Genomic DNA, 20,213 nt, shown 5'->3' on the forward strand with positions numbered 1-20,213 from the left:
ATCTAAACCTTGGTGGCCACCCAGGTTTTGCAGTCATCCTAAGTGAAAGCAGAGAAGTTTTTCAAGCATTTTTGTTCTATACTACATGAGTAGAGAGCAAATGCTTTTGGGTGAGTGGTATGCACATATTGCCTCTCAATTGTAATAAGTAAACTGCTTCTGTAGCTATCTAAAATTACAGTTATGGTGAAGGTTAACTGAATAAGGTTGGTTTCAGGGATAAGGCTTCAATAAGCCGTATCATAGTCCAGCCAGCGGTGCGGAGCATCAGCCCAACAAGGTGCACAGATCGACAGGTAAGGGACAGGCAGCTGCAGAGTGGATTTGGACATGAAGAACCAAACCCCAACAAAAAGCAGGAACACACCAAGTCATGAACGTGCCCCATTAGGACACATTTACAGCAAAGAGACCACTAAAGAGCTTACACCTGTAACATTAGCCACAGTAAAGGGCGTTTACCTGCAGAATTATCCTCTAGTAAAATGTATATCAACTATAGAATGCTGTCCCAGCAAGATATATGCACACTAGCTCAGCCAGGTCCATGTACCTATGGACAAAGCCATAGTAGTACATTCTAGTAAATGGCATGAAAGTTTGGAACAATACCTTCAAAAAGGGTTCATTCCTCCCAACACTTATTAGTCACCTCTGTACCCCTTTCCTATTCACATATTTTGTGCATGGTTATAATCCTGTGAAGTGTTTCCCCATGATAAAAAAACTCTATGTAAATAGTAGATATTGACCCTCAGATTCTTGTACATCACCAATGCTTCCTTCAAAGGCCGAAATCCAAGCTCTAGTCATTCATCTTTAACTTTTTCTGCCTTTATATTTCTGACTCCTTTGTGACACTTAGTTTTTTAAAAAATCCTTTTATCAAGATTTGGGCATGAGAAGTGGGGTAAAGGAAAACGCCAAGGCATTCTTCAATTATGTGAAGAACAAAAGGATGACAGGAGTGAAGGTGGAACCGATTAGAGATAAAGGTGGAACCGATTAGAGATAAAGGTGGGAAGATGTTCCTGGAGGCTGTGGAAGTGAGCAAGGTCCTCAATGAATACTTCTCTTCGGTATTCACCAATGAGAGGGAACTTGATGATGGTGAGGACAATATGAGTGAGGTTGATGTTCTGGAGCATGTTGATATTAAGGGGGAGGAGGTGTTGGAGTTGTTAAAATACATTAGGACGGATAAGTCCCCAGGGCCTGACGGAATATTCCCCAGGCAGCTCCATGAGGTGAGGGAAGAGATTGCTAAGCCTCCAGCTAGGATCTTTATGTCCTCGTTGTCCATGGGAATGGTACCGGAGGATTGGAGGGAGGTGAATGTTGTCCCCTTGTTCAAAAAAGGTAGTAGGGATAGTACGGGTAATTATAGACCAGTGAGACTTACTTCTGTGGTGGGAAAGCTGTTGGAAAAGATTCTTAGAGATCGGATCTATGGGCATTTAGAGAATTATGGTCTGATCAGGGACAGTCAGCATGGCTTTGTGAAGGGCAGATCGTGTCTAACAAGCCTGATAGAGTTCTTTGAGGCATATAGATGAGGGTAGTGCAGTGGATGTGATCTATATGGATTTTAGTAAGGCATTTGACAAGGTTCCACACAGTAGGCTTATTCAGAAAGTCAGAAGGCATGGGATCCAGGGAAGTTTGGCCGGGTGGATTCAGAATTATCTTGCCTGCAGAAGTCAGAGGGTCGTGGTGGAGGGAGTACATTCAGATTAGAGGATCGTGACTAGTGGTGTCCCACAAGAATCTGTTCTGGGACCTCTACTTTTCGTGATTTTTATTAACAACCTGGATGTGGGGGTAGAAGGGTGGGTTGGCAAGTTTGCAGACAACACAAAGGTTGGTGGTGTTGTAGATAGTGTAGAGGATTGTCGAAGATTGCAGAGAGACATTGATAGGATGCAGAAGTGGGCTGAGAAGAGGCAGATGGAGATTAACCCAGAGAACTGTGAGGCGGTACACTTTGGAAGCACAAACTCCAAGGCAGAGTACAAAGTAAGTGGCAGAATACTTGGTAGTGTGGAGGAGCAGACGGATCTGGGGGTACATGTCCACAGATCCCTGAAAGTTGCCTCACAGGTAGATAGGGTAGTTAAGAAAGCTTATGGGGTGTTAGTCTTCATAAGTCGAGGGATAGAGTTTAAGAGTCGCAATGTAATGATGCAGCTCTATAAAACTCTGGTTAGGCCACACTTGGAGTACTGTGTCCAGTTCTGGTCGCCTCACTATAGGAAAGGTATGGAAGCATTGGAAAGGGTGCAGAGGAGATTTACCAGGATGCTGCCTGGTTTAGAAAGTATGCATTATGATCAGAGATTAAAGGAGCTAGGGTTTTACTCTTTGGAGAAAAGGAGGATGGGAGGAGACATGATAGAGGAGTACAAGATAATAAGAGGAATAGATAGAGTGGATAGCCAGCGCCTCTTCCCCAGAGCACCGCTGCTCAATACAAGAGGACATGGCTTTAAGGTAAGGGGTGGGAAGTTCAAGAGGGATATCAGAGGAAGGTTTTTTACTTAGAGAGTGGTTGGTGCGTGGAATGCACTGCCTGAGTCAGTGGTGGAGGCAGATACACTTGTGAAGTTTAAGAGACTACTGGACAGGTATATGGAGGAATTTAAGGTGGGGGGGTTATATGGGAGGCAGGGTTTGAGGGTCGGCACAACATTGTGGGCCGAAGGGCCTGTAAAGTACTGTACTATTCTATGTTCTAAGATTTGGTTCCTTATCCCAATAAGCCTTTATGTGACTTGGTATTAAACATTAAAGCACTTTGGGACATTTTAGTCTTCAGCCAGAACGGAAAGCCAAAATAAGTTTCTCACAAGACCAAGGGAGCAAATCAGAGCCAAGCTTGGATAAGATTTCTTTTTATATACATACATCCCTCATGGGGCCAGAAGCAATAGGCCTTCTCTTCCAAACCATAGGAAATCTCACCCTTTTCCCTTCCCTAGAGCTACTATTCTCACAACATAGACTGTCTTTACATGGGATTTGAAGATCCTACAATATTTTGTGCTATATAAACTATTTCAGGATTTATTGACTAGCAGTGGCTGAGGATGACAGATGAGAACTGTCCCAGGGTTACATCCAACTCTGTAGCCCTGAATGCTAAACCTTCAACATTTCCTCCTGTACATTTGTGGGGAGCAAGAAAGTGCTTTCTGATCCTCACCTCACCGCTATGGAACCAGGAGCAGTAGAAACTGCTTCCCTGCCCTTATTTCAGGGTTTATTGTGAGTTCTTCCTGCAAGTTACTTCTCCACAAGTAGCTTGCCCACACATTCACAGCCACTGGCTTTGCTGAGGTGGATTTGGAACAAATCTTGTTGCTGAAAATAAGAAATACACCAGCGATTGAAGTGGTTTTAGTGTGTGTACTGAGGTTTGATTTGGATGGAATGTGTACTTACAGAAAGACATTTGCTGACCAAAATCATTATTTGAACAGAACTGACACAGGAAATAACGTGAGAAAATTGACAGAGTAAGAATTTCTCATGCCAAAGAAAGGTAGACGTAGCAGCTGCAAGATCAGAGAAATAAACTTGATTTAGATGGTAAGAAACAAATTAAAAGCAAGATTGATTGTGTTTTTTTCTATTTTATTCCCTGTAGATTGAAGAAGACAGGAAAATACCAAAGTATTACGAGTTATTGGCTTGATCATTTATACAGTAAAATTATTTTAACCACAATTTAAAAATATATTTTATAATTGCTATCTCACCACATGCAATGAAATATAACATGCACAATATTTACACTTGAATATAAGTACTATTGAATATAATTTACATTTGAAATTACTCCTATGATGTATGGGTGTACCAGAATGGTGCATAATATGGCAGCAGAATTGTCTGTCTACCTGACTGTATATTTCCCTTGCCATGTTTCTTTTCACATCAGATAGTACGTCGACTCAGACGTATCAAATCCAAGACAATCAAACTGTTTCCTGGACTCAGCACTACGCCAATATACATCTGTCATATTCTATCAACTAACATTTCAAATCTACTGCTGAAGAATGCAAACGGAAAAGGTCAAAGATTGTACTTAATCCAACCTATCGGTAATATATCTTTTCAGGATGTACACTGAGCATTTTTTTAACTACCCCAAAACCCATTCAAGACTCATTTCATAAACAACCACTTTTTAATTTTGGATCTATCCGAATTCACATCATAAGGTTATTCTTAGTATTTTTCAGCTGTGAATTCATTAACTTCTAACAATGGTTGTTGGTTAACTGATTAATGAATTCATATAAATTACTTCTCATTCAGTTCGTTAAAGCTCTCATTAACTTAAAAATCACTTTGTTCAACTTGATTCTCTTTCCTTGAATGTGAACTAATTCTTTTTTTTGCAAAGACCAATCTTCTAAAAATCAAATGTCGTTGATTTTGGTTATGACAGTTCAAAATTCCTTGCCACAAATTTAATGTCTTGACAATATCTGACTGTTAACAAGTTGTACTGATTTCTTAATTCAAATAAAAATTTACTTAGAATTCATTCAATCTGTCTGATATCCTCTAAGTGTTGTCACTCAGCAATTTAAACCTGCATTGATCTTATTTATTTCAGTATCACTCAAACTCAAATTCTAAATGCATCTGAGGACACTCTAGGGTTAGAGTAGCAACATCTCACATTCTGTCTGAGTGAACATGAACATGTTGACAACATGAACATTGATTCCTCTAACTTCTGGTAATTTACTCCCCCCTCCCCTCTCTCTTCTTCCATCCCCCAGTCTGGCTTACCCCTCCTAACCTGCCTATCACCACCCACAGATGCTGAATGACCTGCTGAGTTCCTCCAGCGCATTGTGAGTGTTCATTTGACAACAGCGTCTGCAGATTACTTTGTGTTTCACCACCCACTGATACCCCTTCCCTTTCTCCCATGGTCTACTCTCCAACCAGAATTCTTCATTTTCCTCTCTTTACCTTTTCCATCTATCACCTCTCTGCTACTCATGTTGTCCCTAACTCTCCCACCCACCTACCTTGCCCCTCACCTGGCTTCACCTCCTCTCCATGCCCTCCACCCCACCCCACCTTCTTATTCTGGTTTCTTCCCTCTTCCTTTCCCATCCTGATGAAGGGTCTCGGCCCAAAACATTCGTTCTTTATTTGTTTCCACAGAGGCTCCCTGACTCACTGAGCTCCCCTCCAGCATTTTGCATGTATTACTCTGGATTTCCAGCATCTGCAGAACCTCTTCTGTTCTAAATGAATCCGAATAACTCATTAAAATACCCCAAGATCCAAATTTACTGTATATCTTCATAAGTGCAGCTGACTATGACAGAACATGAGCAAAATGATTTTGTAGTAATTTAAATTTCCATATATTCCAATTAAAAATATTTCTAACTAAATCCTTCTTTATTTGTATTAAGTTTATACATGCAATCCATTAAATAAAAATGCAATGGATCACATTTTCCTGTCAATTTCCAATAGGTTGAACAGATCTCTCTTCAATCACACCTGCAATTTCATTAAACAAGCTACATCTTTCCAGTAATTCAAATTACTGAAAAATTCCAAATGGTACACTCATTTCCCATGAATTACCATTATATAATAAATTTGGTCCAAATATAACTCTAAAAGCAAAGCTTGTTCTAAGTCCAAGTTTTAAGCTGTTTTTCTTTTGAATTGTTTAAGTGACTCAGTGGGCTGTGGCAAGAAAGGTTTTCACACTGACTGTTTCCATCTAGAGTTTATAGAAATCCAAATCCTAAGGGAATACTTCTTGGCAACCAATTACAAAGGATTCATTTGTGCTTCTGAAGCTGCTTGAAGGTAAATCATTTTTTTACAGTAAACCGCAATACTTGGCCATATACTTAAGTGCTACTCAGCGAAGGCAAGCTCATAAACAAATTAAGAACTTGCATGTCATATTACTGTTAGTACATTTGCCCTCAAGGAATTATCCGGGCCAAACACAATGGCAATCTGTGACTATGTATCTTAAACATGTTTATGTACAAAGAATTCATAACTGTTAAGATTCTGCAGTGATGAACTTCATTTCTGCATTGCCACTGCCAGAGGTCACGTTGTTGTCCCTGACCTTATGTCTGAACATAAATGGAAAGGTCTTTTTAAAGGACTTTCTAAAGCTGGCTCCCATAAACCCATAAACAAAGGGATTGATGCAGGAGTTGGCGTAAGACATGCAGTTAGCCCAAGTTTTGATCTTGTATGTCTCATAGTTGGCCTGGAATTTTGGGTAAAACGCCTGGAAGAGGATAAAGAGCTGGATGGGCCCCCAACAAACTGTAAAGAGGAGCACAATCACCACCACCATTTTAGAAATCTTGCTTCTCATTGCAATCGTCCTTTCAGACAGGAGCTGAACCTGGATGAAAACCAATACACTGTGTATTAGTGCTTAATTATCAAAAGACAAACATACGACTTTTGAAAAGCTGCAGTTTAAAGGATAAAGGACTAAGAAATCAATGAGCAACAAAGAAAAGATGGACTGAGAAATGGCCAGTCATAAGATTGAATGTTGCTGATTTTGCTGTATTTTTTGCGTTACAATATATTCACAGCTTAAGCCATACGACTCAATAAGCTATTATTATTTTAAAAGCTCTCGAGGAAATGAGTTCACCTGCATCTATATTTCTGAGTAAAGCTTCCTCATCAGGAAATTCCATCATCTCCCCAAATACATAAATGTGTTTTTGGGTGCAACCTATTACTTCCATTGAAAGGTCTCCAAAAATCGGTCTCCCTCCTCTCAGAAGCATATTGTGCAGAGATCACCAACATGACGTTAGTTGAAGATTTCCTCACATATGTCCCATACCTTTGCCAAAAACATCAGGCAGACTCAGTTTTCAATGTTCATCACTGTTTAGTCTATCACTGATGCAGACGTTTTATTCAATGCACAATCTGTGATCTCTCCAACATGAATCATTCTCCACCCCTGGGACCACTGACTGCACTAAATAATTGGGTTGGGCTACTATGCATACAGGAGAATGCCCAGGGATCCAAAGAATAAACAAACCTATCATCTTTGCCCTAATTGCCATGGGTGCAATGCACGCTGCTGCTCTGTAGCTGCCATTGAGAGTGTTTCTTTAAGCTCCAATACCTTCCAAACAATCAGCATACCCACGACTGAGGAGTTAAGAGATTGTTATGAAGCTCCCACAAAGTACCACAGCAGTTTTACTTAGTGCATGAGTGTAAACCATTGTAGATTATAAGGGGGTCTTCATCAATTAGAGAAGTGGTTTGAGAAATGGCAAGTGGATTTCAATACAGTTAAGTGCAAGGCTGATGCGTTTTGGAAAGTCAAACCAGGGTAAGATTTATACTATGATCGGCAGGACAACAGGAAGTCATAGAATCATAGCAAAGTACAGCACAAAAACAGGCCCTTTGGCCCATCTAGTCCGTGCCAAGTTATTTAAACTGCTTACTCCAATCGACCTGCACTAGAAACATAGCTCCCCCACTCCCCTACCACCTATCAAGACTTCTCTTAACCATTGAAATCAAGCTCACATGCACCACTTACACTGGCAGCTCATTCCACACTCCCACGTCCCTCTGAGTGAAGAAGTTTCCCCTCACGTACCCTTTAAACTTTTCACCTTTCACCCTTAACCCATGACCTCTGGTTGTAGTCCCACCCAACCACAGTAAAAAAAGCCTGCCTGCATTTACCCTATCCATACCTTATAATTTTGTATACCTCTATCAAATCTCCTCTCAATCTTCTACATTCTAAGGAATACAGTCTTAACCTATTCAATCTTTCCATATAACTCAGGTCCTTCAGATCCGGCAACATCCTTGTAAATTATACTCTTTGAAACTTATTTACATCTTTCCTGTAGGTAGAGGACCAAAACTGCATGCAATACTCCAAATTAGTCTCACCAATGTCTTATGCAACTTCAACATAACATCGTATCTACTGTACTCAATACTTTGATTTATAAATGCCAATGTGCCAAAAGCTTTCTTTACAGCCCTATCTACCTGTGATGCCACTTTCAATGAGTTATGAACCTGTATTCCCAGATCCCTTTGTTCTACCACACTCCTCAGTGCCCAACCGTTCACTGAGTGAAACCTATCCTGGTTGGTTCTACCTTGCACACATCTGCCATTTTTTAGCCAATTTTTCCAGCTGGTCCAGATCCGACTGCAAGCCATAATAGCCTTCCTCACTGTCCACTACACCCCCCAATCCAGGTGTCATCTGCAAATTTGCTGATCCAGTTAAACACATTATCATCCAGATAGTTGATATAGATGACGGACAACAACGGACTGAGAAACCAATCCCTGTGGCACTGCACTAGTCACAGGCCTCCAGTCAGAGAGGCAAACATCTACTACCACTCTCTGGCTTCTCCCACAAAGCCAATGTATAATCCAATCTACTACCTCATCTTGAATGCTGATCAACTGAACGTTCTTGACCAACCTCCCATGCGGGACCTTGTCAAATGCCTTGTGAATGACCATGTAGATACCATCCACTGCCTTGCCTTCATCCACTTCCCTGGTAACTTACTCAAAAAACTTTATAAGATTGGTTAGACATGACCTACCATGCATGAAGCCATGCTGACTATCCTTAATCAGTCTATGTCTATCCAAATACTCATATATCTGGTCCCTTAGATTACCTTCCAATAACTTTCCCACTACTGATGTCAGGTACACTGGCCTATAATTTCCTGTTTTACTTTTAGAGCCTTTCTTAAATTGTGGAACAATATTGTCAATCCTCCAATCCTCTGGTACCTCACCTGTTGCTAAGGATGATTTAAGTGTTTCTGCTAGGGCCCCATCAATTTCTCCACTTGCCTCCTGCAGGGTCCAAGGCATCACCTTGTCAAGCCCTGGGAATTCATCCACCCTAATTTGCCTCAAACAGCTCCTCCTCTGTAATCTGTGTAGAGACCATGAAGTTGATGTCAGTTTGCCTCACTTCTGTACACTCTGTGTCCATCTCCTGAGTAAATACAGATGCAAAAAAAATTATTTAAGATCTCCTCCAGCTCTTTTGGCTCCACACATGGATTACCATTCTGATCTTCCAGAGGACCAATTTTCTCCCTTGCAATCCTTTTGCTCTTTTATGGTTATATGGGAGGCAAGGTTTGAGGGTCGGCACAACAATGTGGGCTGAAGGCCCTATATTGTGCTGTACTATTCTATGTTCTATGTTTTACCTTTTATTCTGACTGACACATACAGGCTTTGCAGTCTCAAAATTTCACTTTTGAAGGCCTCTCTCCTACCAAGTACATCTTTGCCAGAAGACAGCCTGTCTCAATCCACACTTGACAGATCCTTTCTGATACCATCAAAATTAGCCTTTCTCCAAATTAGAATGTCAACCCGCAGACCAGACCTATTTTTTTTTGCATACTTACTTTGAAACTCATGGCATCATGGTCACTGTGGGATGCAAAGTGTTCAGCTGCCCTGTCTCATTCCCTAATAGCAGATGAAGTATTGCACACTCTCTCATTGGGTCTTCTATGTACTGATTAAGAAAACTTTCCTGGACACATTTGACAAACTCTCCCCCATCTAGTCCTTTTACAGTATGGAAATTATAGTCAGTTTAATTGAACGGATGGATTTAGGAGTACAAGTGCACAAATCATTGAAAGGCAGACAGGATGGTGTTTAATTCACTGATCGTCATCAGTTACAGTATTGAACATGGGTGTTGGGACATTATGCTGCAGTTGTGTAGGTCACTCAGAGTACTGTGTACAGTTTTGGTCACCATATTATAGGAAAAATGTGGTTAAACTGGGAATAGTGCAGTATAGATTTACCAGGATGTTGCCTGGACTAGAGTTCCTAAATTATGGGAATAGGATGGCCAGAGTAGCTCTTTGTTACTGGGAACATTGGAGAATGAGGAATGACCTTACGGAAACGGTTAAAATTATGAGAGCCATAGAGAAGGTGGATGGTAACAGTCTGTTCATGAGTGTAGGGAAGTCCAATACTAGAGGTGGGGGGGAAAGATTTAACAGGAATCTGAAGGGCAATTTTTTTTTACACAAAGGATGGTGAGCATATGGAATGAGCTACAAGAGGAAGTGGTTGAGGCCGATACAATAGCATCGTTTAAGAAGCAATTGGATAGGTATCTGGAGGGTGGGGTTTAGAGTGATTTGGGCTGAACGCAGGAAATTGAGACTAGGAGGGTGGGCACTGTGGTTGGCATGGCCTTGTTGGGTGCAAAAGCCTGCATCCATATTGTATTGTACTATGACTCTAACCATTTAGGTACTGTCATTGATGCATTAGTGACACATTCCATATTTCTGATGGATTTGATTGGACATTTGTGCAATAAACAGTGCCTGTATAATGCACTATAAAGAGCAAAGTCTATTTTCTGCACCCTTCTATTGGTCTGCATAATTACAGTACAGCATGTGATCCCCTCTTTTTAAACAAAACAGTAACTAAATTTCTGTCATGTTCAAAATAAAATACTTGCTCAGATTTTGCTGTGATTTGCCAGCAATCTGCATTCAATGGTCACCTTACTAGGTACACCTGTACATCTGCCTATTAATGCAAATATCTAATCAGCCAATCATGTAGCAATAACTTATTGCATAAGAAGCATACAGACATGGTCAAGAGGTTCAGTTATCAGCTTCATCTTCAAATTTAAAATGTTTGGATGTGCTACAGGCACAGGTTTTAAGATTGAGTTGTGGTGCAATAAGGTTATCCCCTGTTTCAGGTTTACTGGTTGAAATGGGACGATTACCCTTACAAATGCAGAGGATGAAGTTGATGTTAACATACTGGATTAATCTGAGGAGACAAAGAAATGATCATCCTATTAAAGATGTGTTGGAGGACTATTAGAAACTTCACAAGAAGAGTGTTTTAGTTTCGGGTGGCTGGGTTGTTATCATGCTGGGAATATTGGTTTGATGGATTAGGCAATATGTCCTGCTGTAGCTTTTTCAGTAATCCCATTTTGTTTCTTTTCCAATTATTTTAATTGATTTTAGTTTACACAATTTAATAAAATATAAGGATTCTGTTGGATCATCAATATATTAAGGAAAATTATGATATGTGAACCATTTTTACAGATAGGTCAGAAGATAATTTAACAGGGAATGTTGGTGTGGCTGTTTTTGTGCCTGAATTACAGATGACGATAAAGAAAGCATTTATCAGTATATACAATAGAATTGGTTGCCATCATTTTAGGCTTATGTTGGGTGGAGGAAATCTGTCCTTGCACAGTTGTAATTTGTTCAGATTCCTTTTCAGTTTTGATGTGTCTTAAAACAGGTCATTTTAGCAGTAGATCAGATTTAAACTCATCAAGCATTATTTCATATACAAAGTACTGGTTTACCTGCCTTCTTCTTATGAGTCCTTGCATATAGAGGTGTTGAGGGGAATTAACGGGCTGATTGTTTAGCCAGAATAGCTGTAAAAAGTTCAAACTTCCACTAGTAAATCAGAAGCTAAGGGGGTGGTAGGGTTAAGAATTAGGGGCTTATACACACAAAATGCTGGAGGAACTCAGCAGACCAGGCAGCAGGTGCTGTAGGGTTTCGGCCTGAAACGTCGACTGTACTTTTTTCCATAGATGCTGCCTGGCCTGCTACGTTTCTCCAGCAATTTTTTGTGCGTTGCTCAGATTTCCAGCACCTGCAGATTTTCTCTTGTTTGTAATTCGGGGATTATGGCATGACCTGTGGGATAACGGGCATAAGGGGTGACAGCTTTACAGAATACATAAAACTGTTGGGTTTTTTGGAGAAGGAGGTGAAACAAGAAGGGAAGGACTTATTTTGACGCAACTCCGAATTGGGCATACTAGGTTTAATTATTCGTTATATCTTGTTGGAAAACATCATTCTGGGTTGTGTAGGTTTTATCATTATGAAACAGTTGAACATATTATTACAGTGTGAAGCTTATAAGGTTGAAAGAAATCAAATGCAGGCTTCATTACAATCCTTGGGGATTGATAGTCTCTAGAATTTACAGAGAATGATGTGAAAAACAAGGAAAAAATCCAGTGAGCAGCAGTTCTGTGGGTGAAAATGTGTTTCTAGTGAGAGAGGTCAGAGGAGAATGACTGACTCAAGTCGACAGGAAGGTGACAGTAACTCGAATAGCCACGTGTTACAACAGTAGTGTGCAGAAGAGCATCTCTCAGTGCATAACATGTCCAGGCTTGAAATGGATGGGCTATAGCAGTGGAAGACCATAAACATACTCTCAGTGGCCACTTTACTGGGTACAGGAGGTACCAAGTAAACCAGACACTGAGTGTACATGGTGCATTCACGGATGCACTCTGCCAATGCTGTCCAAAGGCTATGCAAATTCACTGAAATTTACCAACATTTAAACTTGGCAAATCTGCTCTCAGACTAGATCGTACACGGCATCCATGGGCCCATTCGCTTGAATGAGAAATGAAGGCCTGAGTTAAAGAAAGTGAAGAAAAAGGCAAGTTGCAATTTTGTTGGAATTATTTGGTTTGGTTTACCTTTTATAATTAGTTAAATTGCTTTAGCCTTTTAAGCTGTTTCTTTAACTTAAAATGTATAACAATTTTATTTTCTTTCATTTTTAATAGTTTTTTAAGTGTTCTGGAATAGTAGAAAGATTCAGAAATGTTGAATGGAAAACAGCCTATGTGACCTATATTCAAAAAGGATGAAAGACAGTGGGCAGGAACCATAGGCCAGTTAGTTTAGTATTTATTGTTGGCAAGTTGGAGAGTCAATAATTAAAGAGGAAACAACTAATCATTTATGATAACAATATAATCAACATGGTTTTATTAAAGGTAAATAAAGTTTGACAATTTGGCTCTAATTCTTTGAGGATGTAACAGCGTGAGTTGATAAGAGGAGAACCTGCAGATGTAGCATATTTAGGTTTCCAAAAGGCTTTTGACAAGATGTCACCCATGATGTTTGTGTATGATTTAAAAGCCCATGATCTAGATAATATAATTCAAGAATCACTAAGGTCCAGCAATCATGTCAAATGCAGTTAAAAAGACAAATGGCACATTAGCCTTTATTGCAAAGGAGCTCTAGTTTAAAAATAGATGGTTATTTATATAATTGCACATGGTGTTGATGAAGCCACGCCAGGGACAGTGAGCAGAATTTTAGCCCGCTTGCTTTAAAATGGGGTCTGTATTCCTCGTAAATGGAGAGAGGCTGCAAACGAGTAGACTACTGGGGATTGGTGTGGTTCCTGTGGTAAACCATATATATATATTGTAACTGGGTTACCTGTCTGGACACGCCCCTCCGCTGACTGCTCCTGTGGCTCCTCCCACAGACCCCTGAATAAAGGCGATTGGGCCTTGGCTCCTCCTCTCAGTCCAGAGGCAGACACTCAGCATGCTGGAGGTCATATTTTACTGTGAATAAAAGCCTTTCAGTATTTACTCTACTTCCAGTCTTTTGGAGTTATTGATAGAGCATCAGTTCCAGGAGTGACTTTATTCAAACATACAAGCTCCTAAGAGCTTGTATACAGGGTAGATGTTAAGATTTGTTTCCATGAGTGGGACAACCATGAACAAGGGAACATAGATACAAAATAAGAGGCTGATCATGCTAAACTGAGGTACATGGACTCTGAAATTGTCTTCCCAAGAGTCCTGAAGGAGAGATCATTGGGTATACTTAAGTAAAGAAAGATTGAGAAATTGAGGCTTATGGGGAACTGGCACAACCAGGATAGATCAGTAATGATCATACTGAACAAGTCTGATGGTGTACTTCTGCTCCTACTTTCTTGTGTTCTTGAAATAATCCTTGACAAATTTAACAGACAGCAAAGCCGAGGATATGTCTTTACCACCTCTTAAAGAAGATACTGGCCCACGTGACACAATCAAGGTCTGGGGCCCTATGTCAACTGGAAGCATTTCATTTGGTCCCAGGACAGTCTACACAGCAAGGTTGGCTTTCTGTTTCTGGAGAAATTATGTTCAGGGGAATAAAGAACATAAGCAGAGACTGGGGGCTGTAATATCATATCTGCAAGTGATATAAATGCAAATCATACTATTTGACATAACTCAGAGCATTAGCACTGACTTTACCAGTAATATAACACGATACGGTTATATTGCAAGATGTCCTTTTTAGAACATCTGTTAAGTTTGTGAACAGGATGCATACATTTTTTTTCCAGATCAACGTTGAGGGATAATAATTTTTTATTCAGTAATCTTTCAGAAAATACCTTTTCCTGTTCATTTGTATTAATGCGGGTTTTTAACAAATGTTATCAGAAGTAACTTATCTCGTTAATAGCTTTTCCTTCTATACTTGTCCTTTTAACAGCATAGTTGACTTGATGTAAAACGTAAGCAAGGACAAAACTTCCACAAAAGAAGCAGATAAGTAATAAATTAACTTTGGTGGTGAAAAAGATTAAATCAATTAAGGGAGTGTATATTATCTACCTGTATCTCCACTTTGGGTTTTGACAACGTTGTTAGTCTTGTAATTGTATCCAAGTATACTAAAGCAAACACGCAGCAGAAATTGTCGAAAAAGCTTTGGTCTAATTCGTGGACTGACGATGCCGAAGGCAGACTTATTAATTCTAACATGTGATATCAATGTTCCTGTCTGGAATCCAACAGCTGCTTCATCGACACCTCTACAACTTCAGGGCATCTGAAATGAATACTGATTGCAAGCTCTCCTAGCTTTGCAGCCTTCTCCCAGACAAGACACAGGAGGCTATACCCCTGTTGCAGGGAAGAAAGGTCAGAACAGAAGCGTGCAATGGTTGGTGCAGATTGGTAGGCCTATTACTTATCTGTATGACTTCATGACTCAATGACATCATGCTACTAATAACTCTGTACTGTATAGTCAGAGGTTCAGGAAAAGATCTGTGCATTAATCTGTGGGACACTTAACAGTTAGAAAATTCTGACCATTCTGTCTTGAAACCCATTGCACGTTTCAGTTCTGTTTCCTGCAGTCTCAGAAGCCAAAAAGATTGTTCCATGGGGCATCTGTGCTTTCTGCTGTATATCTGCCTTGCTCCAAACTGTTAAGTATAAAGCATGTCAAAATTTCATGATGTGATTTGTCTCCAGAGCAAATGGCTTTCAGAGCATAGACTTGTAAGCATTATTGACTATGGTTTGGATACAATAACTACTACATTTATTACCACATTTCTGTCCTCCCAATTACAGACAGAGATAGTCCATTCACACAGTCAAGAAAAATTCACTTTTGATGTTCGGCCTGAGGCAGCTGTACAAAACTGCATACACACCTGATAGCTGTTGTCAGCAGGCTCAATGACAGGTTTGCCCACTCTCTTAATCATCAAAGAGTAGCAGAGGGAGATTGTGAGCAAAGGCAGAAAGTAGACAGCAAGAAAATGGTATAGGATGAAGCCCTTCTGATGGGCATCTGATGGAAAGGCCTCTGCACAGTATGTTCTGGGTCCATACCAATATCCCTTTTCTATCTTCTGGTACATAATAATTGGGAAAGACAGGACAAAGGAACCTAGAATGAAAACACACCAATGTTACTAAGATCAATCATGAATCAACATTGTGAATGTCACACTGATGGGATTGACTATATGGCTGCAAATAACTCAAAAGGTTTGGATGCCTTTTTATTTATTTTGACAGGGCTCTCATGATATATAATTGCTTTGAAGCATATTCCTGGACTTATTTTTTTGCTATTCCTCAAATTATAGTCGACTACGCATGGTAATTTTATGTTTAAAAAATTAAGCCAGAACTTTTTTTTTTACCATGTACGGACAAATCTGCAATGATAAGATCATGACTTGAACAACAAAGGGATAAATTAGTACAGTATAACAAAAGCAACCTCTGGTTCTGAGATCCTGAACAAAACAAATTGCAGAATTCTCTTACATTTGCTATTTAAAAACTTTGGCATGCCAAAGGAGAGGTCCCATTCTGTGGTGTTGTTTTTACTATAAATGGCAAGGTTTTAAATTTACATTCTTTATTTTAATCTCTGCGAGACAACACTTTACTTCCCCTGTCTTCATCTAGTCTCCGTTTGGGACATACTGCTTTCCCGCATCATTTTCCCCAGAAAAATGCCAAGTGTAGGGCGGTGCAGACCACAGCCAGTATTCCACTCAGTGTAACAGAATATTTAACAGAGGATACTGTGGCCGCATTGTGCAGCTGATGATCTAGAAACAAACTATCTGCTTAGATGAAAAAAACACATAATCCAGGAAGCGTGAAGGCTTGTTTTAAGACTGGCATCTGTTCTTCCTTGAAATCTTTCAACAAAAAAAATCCTTAAAAAAGTAGATGACAGTGATGTGGAAATTGCATAAACAAAAAAATATCTTCTTGCAGTTCTTAAGGTTCAAATACTAATGCAGGGGAAAATATTTTTTCAGTCTTTATGGTATTTGCACCAAGGGGATGAGCATGCCTTCACTGGCTGCAAAATTCTTTGTAACTTACACATCCAAATGCATACGCTGAGCACCATGGCAACCTTGGGAGTACGGTGCCTCAACGACTTCAGTGGATACAATGTGGCATAGCATCGGTCAGCACTCATTGCAGTCAAGGTAATACAAGTTGCCTGTACAGTAACCTGTTAAAGCAAATACAAGAGAGCCCTGTGTTACAGTCGCTCACGTTATGGAAATCCACCCTGATGGAATTCACAAATCATTATCCAAAAATTCTGATATGCAGAATAAAATTTGCTCACAGAATCTATGTGTAGAGAAGTAAATACGCCAACACAGCATGCCTTTCTTGAATCATACACAGATGATGCAGCTTTGCATTATGGAAAATCACAATACAGAACCCCTCCCAGGAATCCAGGGGTCACTTGTATGTCTCATTAGAATTAATGTGATGAGAAAGGAATTCATTCTGAATATTGGCTTTTGAAAACTGACAAGGAGACTTTTCTGACTTACATAATGGACATATGATGATGATGATTATGAAGACACATAGTCCTCTTTTATTGTCATTTAGTAATGCATGCATTAAGAAATGATACATTATTTCTTCTGCTATATTATTGTTATATGATATATTATTGTTAACGCTGGTACTTATTGCTCCTAAATTAAGGAGGCAGTTAAGAGTGAACCACATGGGTGGGCCTAGGATCACAAATGAGTCAAAAAGTGGGCAAGGATGTTAGTTTACCAGGCTTGACAGACTTTGCTTACTGACTGCAATCATGGGGTGCGGGGGGGAGGGGGACTAGTTGGCCCTTCAGGAGCATTCTGTTCCAGCAGAGTAACTCCTGCAGTTCCATTTCCCTCACTGACTTCCCTCCACTCCTACAACTTCTTCTCTCCCGCATGCCCTTCAACTCCCCTTTGTTTCTTTCGCCACTTATCAACTCCAGGGGCAATTTGCAGCAGTAATTAATCCATCGCTACCTTTTTGGAATGAGGACGGAAACCAGGAGAAACACGTGGTGGCAAGAAGAATGTTTGAACTTCACACAAGCTGCATCCATGGTCTAGATCCAAACCAGGTCAGAGCTGTGAGGGACAATAGCTAACTGCAAACATAGAAGTTAGGAACAGGATTGGCCCTTTAAGTCAATTGATGTGCTAATCCATAATCAGCTGACAGGAAACTTCTTCACTCAGAGAGTGGTCTGACTGTGAAACAAACTGCTAGCAGAAGCAATAGGTGCAAGTTCAATTGTAATACTTAAGTGAAGTTTGGATAGGTATGTGATGGGAGAGGTATAATCTAGGTGCAGGTAGATGGGACAAGGCAGGCTGCTACGGAGTAGATGGGCCGAAGGGCCTGCTTCTTTACTGTAGTTCCCTGTTGCTCTGTGACTCTAAACTCAGTACCTTGTTCTTGCTATTTTGCCAGGTCCCTTTATCACTAAAACACTGAGAACTTCTGGAATACATTTACTGGTTTGGCTACAACTCCTTTCCAAGATAGCAAATTCTACATTCCACAAAATCCAGTAGCTTCATATTTTACTTGAAGTTCACATTTATTTAATTACTCAATATTAATCCTCTCCGCCCCCCCCCCCCCCCACCGTCCAGCTGCCATGCTGGAAAACAAACTTGTGTCTTTGGATCAATGGTCTAAACCTTTGTCTGCCAGTCCAGGAACATGATCAATACATTACTGCAACCTGTTGGAATTCCATCTGAAGTTGAAAATATCAAGGTCCACGTGGATAAAATGATACATATCTTCTCCCGAATGAAGGAAGGACTTATGAGTTTGTAACAAAATCACCTTGAGAAAAAGTTGATCAAAATTTGTGAACCCGATTTTAAGTATCTCAGTTCACTCGTTCAGTTGGCAATTGAATACTTTCCCGGCCCTTGTGCATCAGGCTGAATTATTTATTTCCTCCTCTCTCTGTCACACTAAGATCATTTTCATAAAATCATTCAAAAGCAGCCCCTTGCATGTGTAAAATAACTGACTTTTTTAATGTAATGTATGTTATTTGATAAGGTCATGCTTGAGAACTGTTAACTGCATTTCATCGGCTTTGTATCTGTACCTGGCACAATGACAATAAAGTTGAATCTAATCTAATCTAATCTAATGAGTATACCAGCTAAAGTCAATCTCTCCTCCCCTACAAACAAAACATAAGAACATAAGAAATAGGAGCAGGAGGCGGCCATCATTCAATAAGATCATGGACTCCACCATTCAATAAGATCATGGACTCCACCACTCAATAAGATCATGGACTCATCTCCACCTACCTGCCTTTTCCCCACAACCCTTAATTCCCCTACAATACAAAAATCTATCCGACCTTGCCTTAAATATATTTACTGAGGCACCCTCGACTGCTTCATTGGGCAGAGAATTCCACAGATTTGCCACTCTCTGGGAAAAGCAGTTTCTCCTCATCTTCATCCTAAATCTACTCCCCCAAATCCAACTAACCCAAACCAACCACTCTTTCCCTTAATACAGAGTTCGCAACCTGGGGTTCACAGACCCTTTGCTGAATGGAATTGGTCCGTGGCATAAAAGTAGTTGGGAACCACTGCCTTAATATATACACTTGATAATTTATGACCCCAAGTGCCTTTCTACCTAATAACAATCGCATTATTCAGTACAAATTAATCAGAATATTTTTGTTAGGTAGACATCTAAATCTGATATGTCCCAAAAGCACTCCCTAATGTACTGGAAAGAATTTACTGAGTAGAGGGACAAAGCAGGAATTCTGAATCAAACCAACTGTTATTTAAAGAAATTAAAAACAGATTTTTCTTTTGCACCTTTCAGTGGTACTTTGACATGTTTCCCGAATATTGAATAATTTGTAGTCCAGAGTACTTGATAAAACCTAATAACACTTCCTAAATCTTCCCAGTACACTAAATGACCAAAAATCATGTCTCTCTTTCAACAGTTCCCACAGGTGGTGCTAGCTAACAGCAACTCCCTAATCGGGCTCTGCTTGCCTATCACTCTGAGTGCTGGGGTACAGCGGTGCTCCATTAACTCAGTGCCTTTACGGCTATGATGTCTTCATCACTCCAAGTACTTAACAACAATTCCAGTTGAATTACAACTCTGCCTCAGTGAGTATAAATTCATTGACCAGGTCAGCATGGTGACTTAGCAGTAGCAAATTAGAAAGGCCGCCACCACAATAAACGCAGAAGAGCATCATCAATATTGCATTCACATTTTAGACTTCTGCTTCCTTAAATTCAGCTTTTTTATGTTGATGTATTTATTTATTTTTTTATTGAGAAGCAGTGCAGAATAAGCTCTTCCAGCCCTGCACGCCACTCCACCCAGAAACCCCCAGTAACCCTAGCCGAATCACAGGACAATTTACAATGACCAATTAACCTTCAACGGTAGCTCTTTGGACAGTGGGAGGAAACCGGAACACCAGGAGGAAACCTACGCAGTCACAGGGAGATGGTACAAACTCCTTACAGACAGTGGTGGGAATTGAACCTGCATCACTGGTACTGTGCTACCAAAACAGAATTATTGGCCTCACTATTCCATGTCTCTTTAAAATCCCCTAGATCTGCAATTTACTGAGTTAATTTATTCCTTCAATTTTGCCCTCTTGCAAATCTTTGATTTTAAT

At 40.1% G+C, this 20,213-nt stretch overlaps 1 protein-coding gene across 1 annotated transcript in view; it reads right to left on the reverse strand.

Moving 5' to 3' along the window:
- Positions 1–6,061: 6,061 nt before the first annotated feature.
- The window catches only part of kiss1ra (KISS1 receptor a), a 30,848-nt gene continuing 16,696 nt past the window's right edge, over positions 6,062–20,213 (reverse strand). Inside the window, exons 3-5 of the mRNA XM_063063457.1 lie at positions 16,580–16,715; positions 15,382–15,620; positions 6,062–6,418 (exon numbers count right to left, since the gene is read on the reverse strand). Coding sequence (XP_062919527.1) covers positions 6,062–6,418; positions 15,382–15,620; positions 16,580–16,715 — 732 coding nt within the window. The remainder of the gene's footprint in view (positions 6,419–15,381; positions 15,621–16,579; positions 16,716–20,213) is intronic.

This window comes from Mobula hypostoma, chromosome 12, assembly GCF_963921235.1.
Source record: "Mobula hypostoma chromosome 12, sMobHyp1.1, whole genome shotgun sequence".
NCBI classification, from domain to species: Eukaryota; Metazoa; Chordata; class Chondrichthyes; order Myliobatiformes; family Myliobatidae; genus Mobula; species Mobula hypostoma.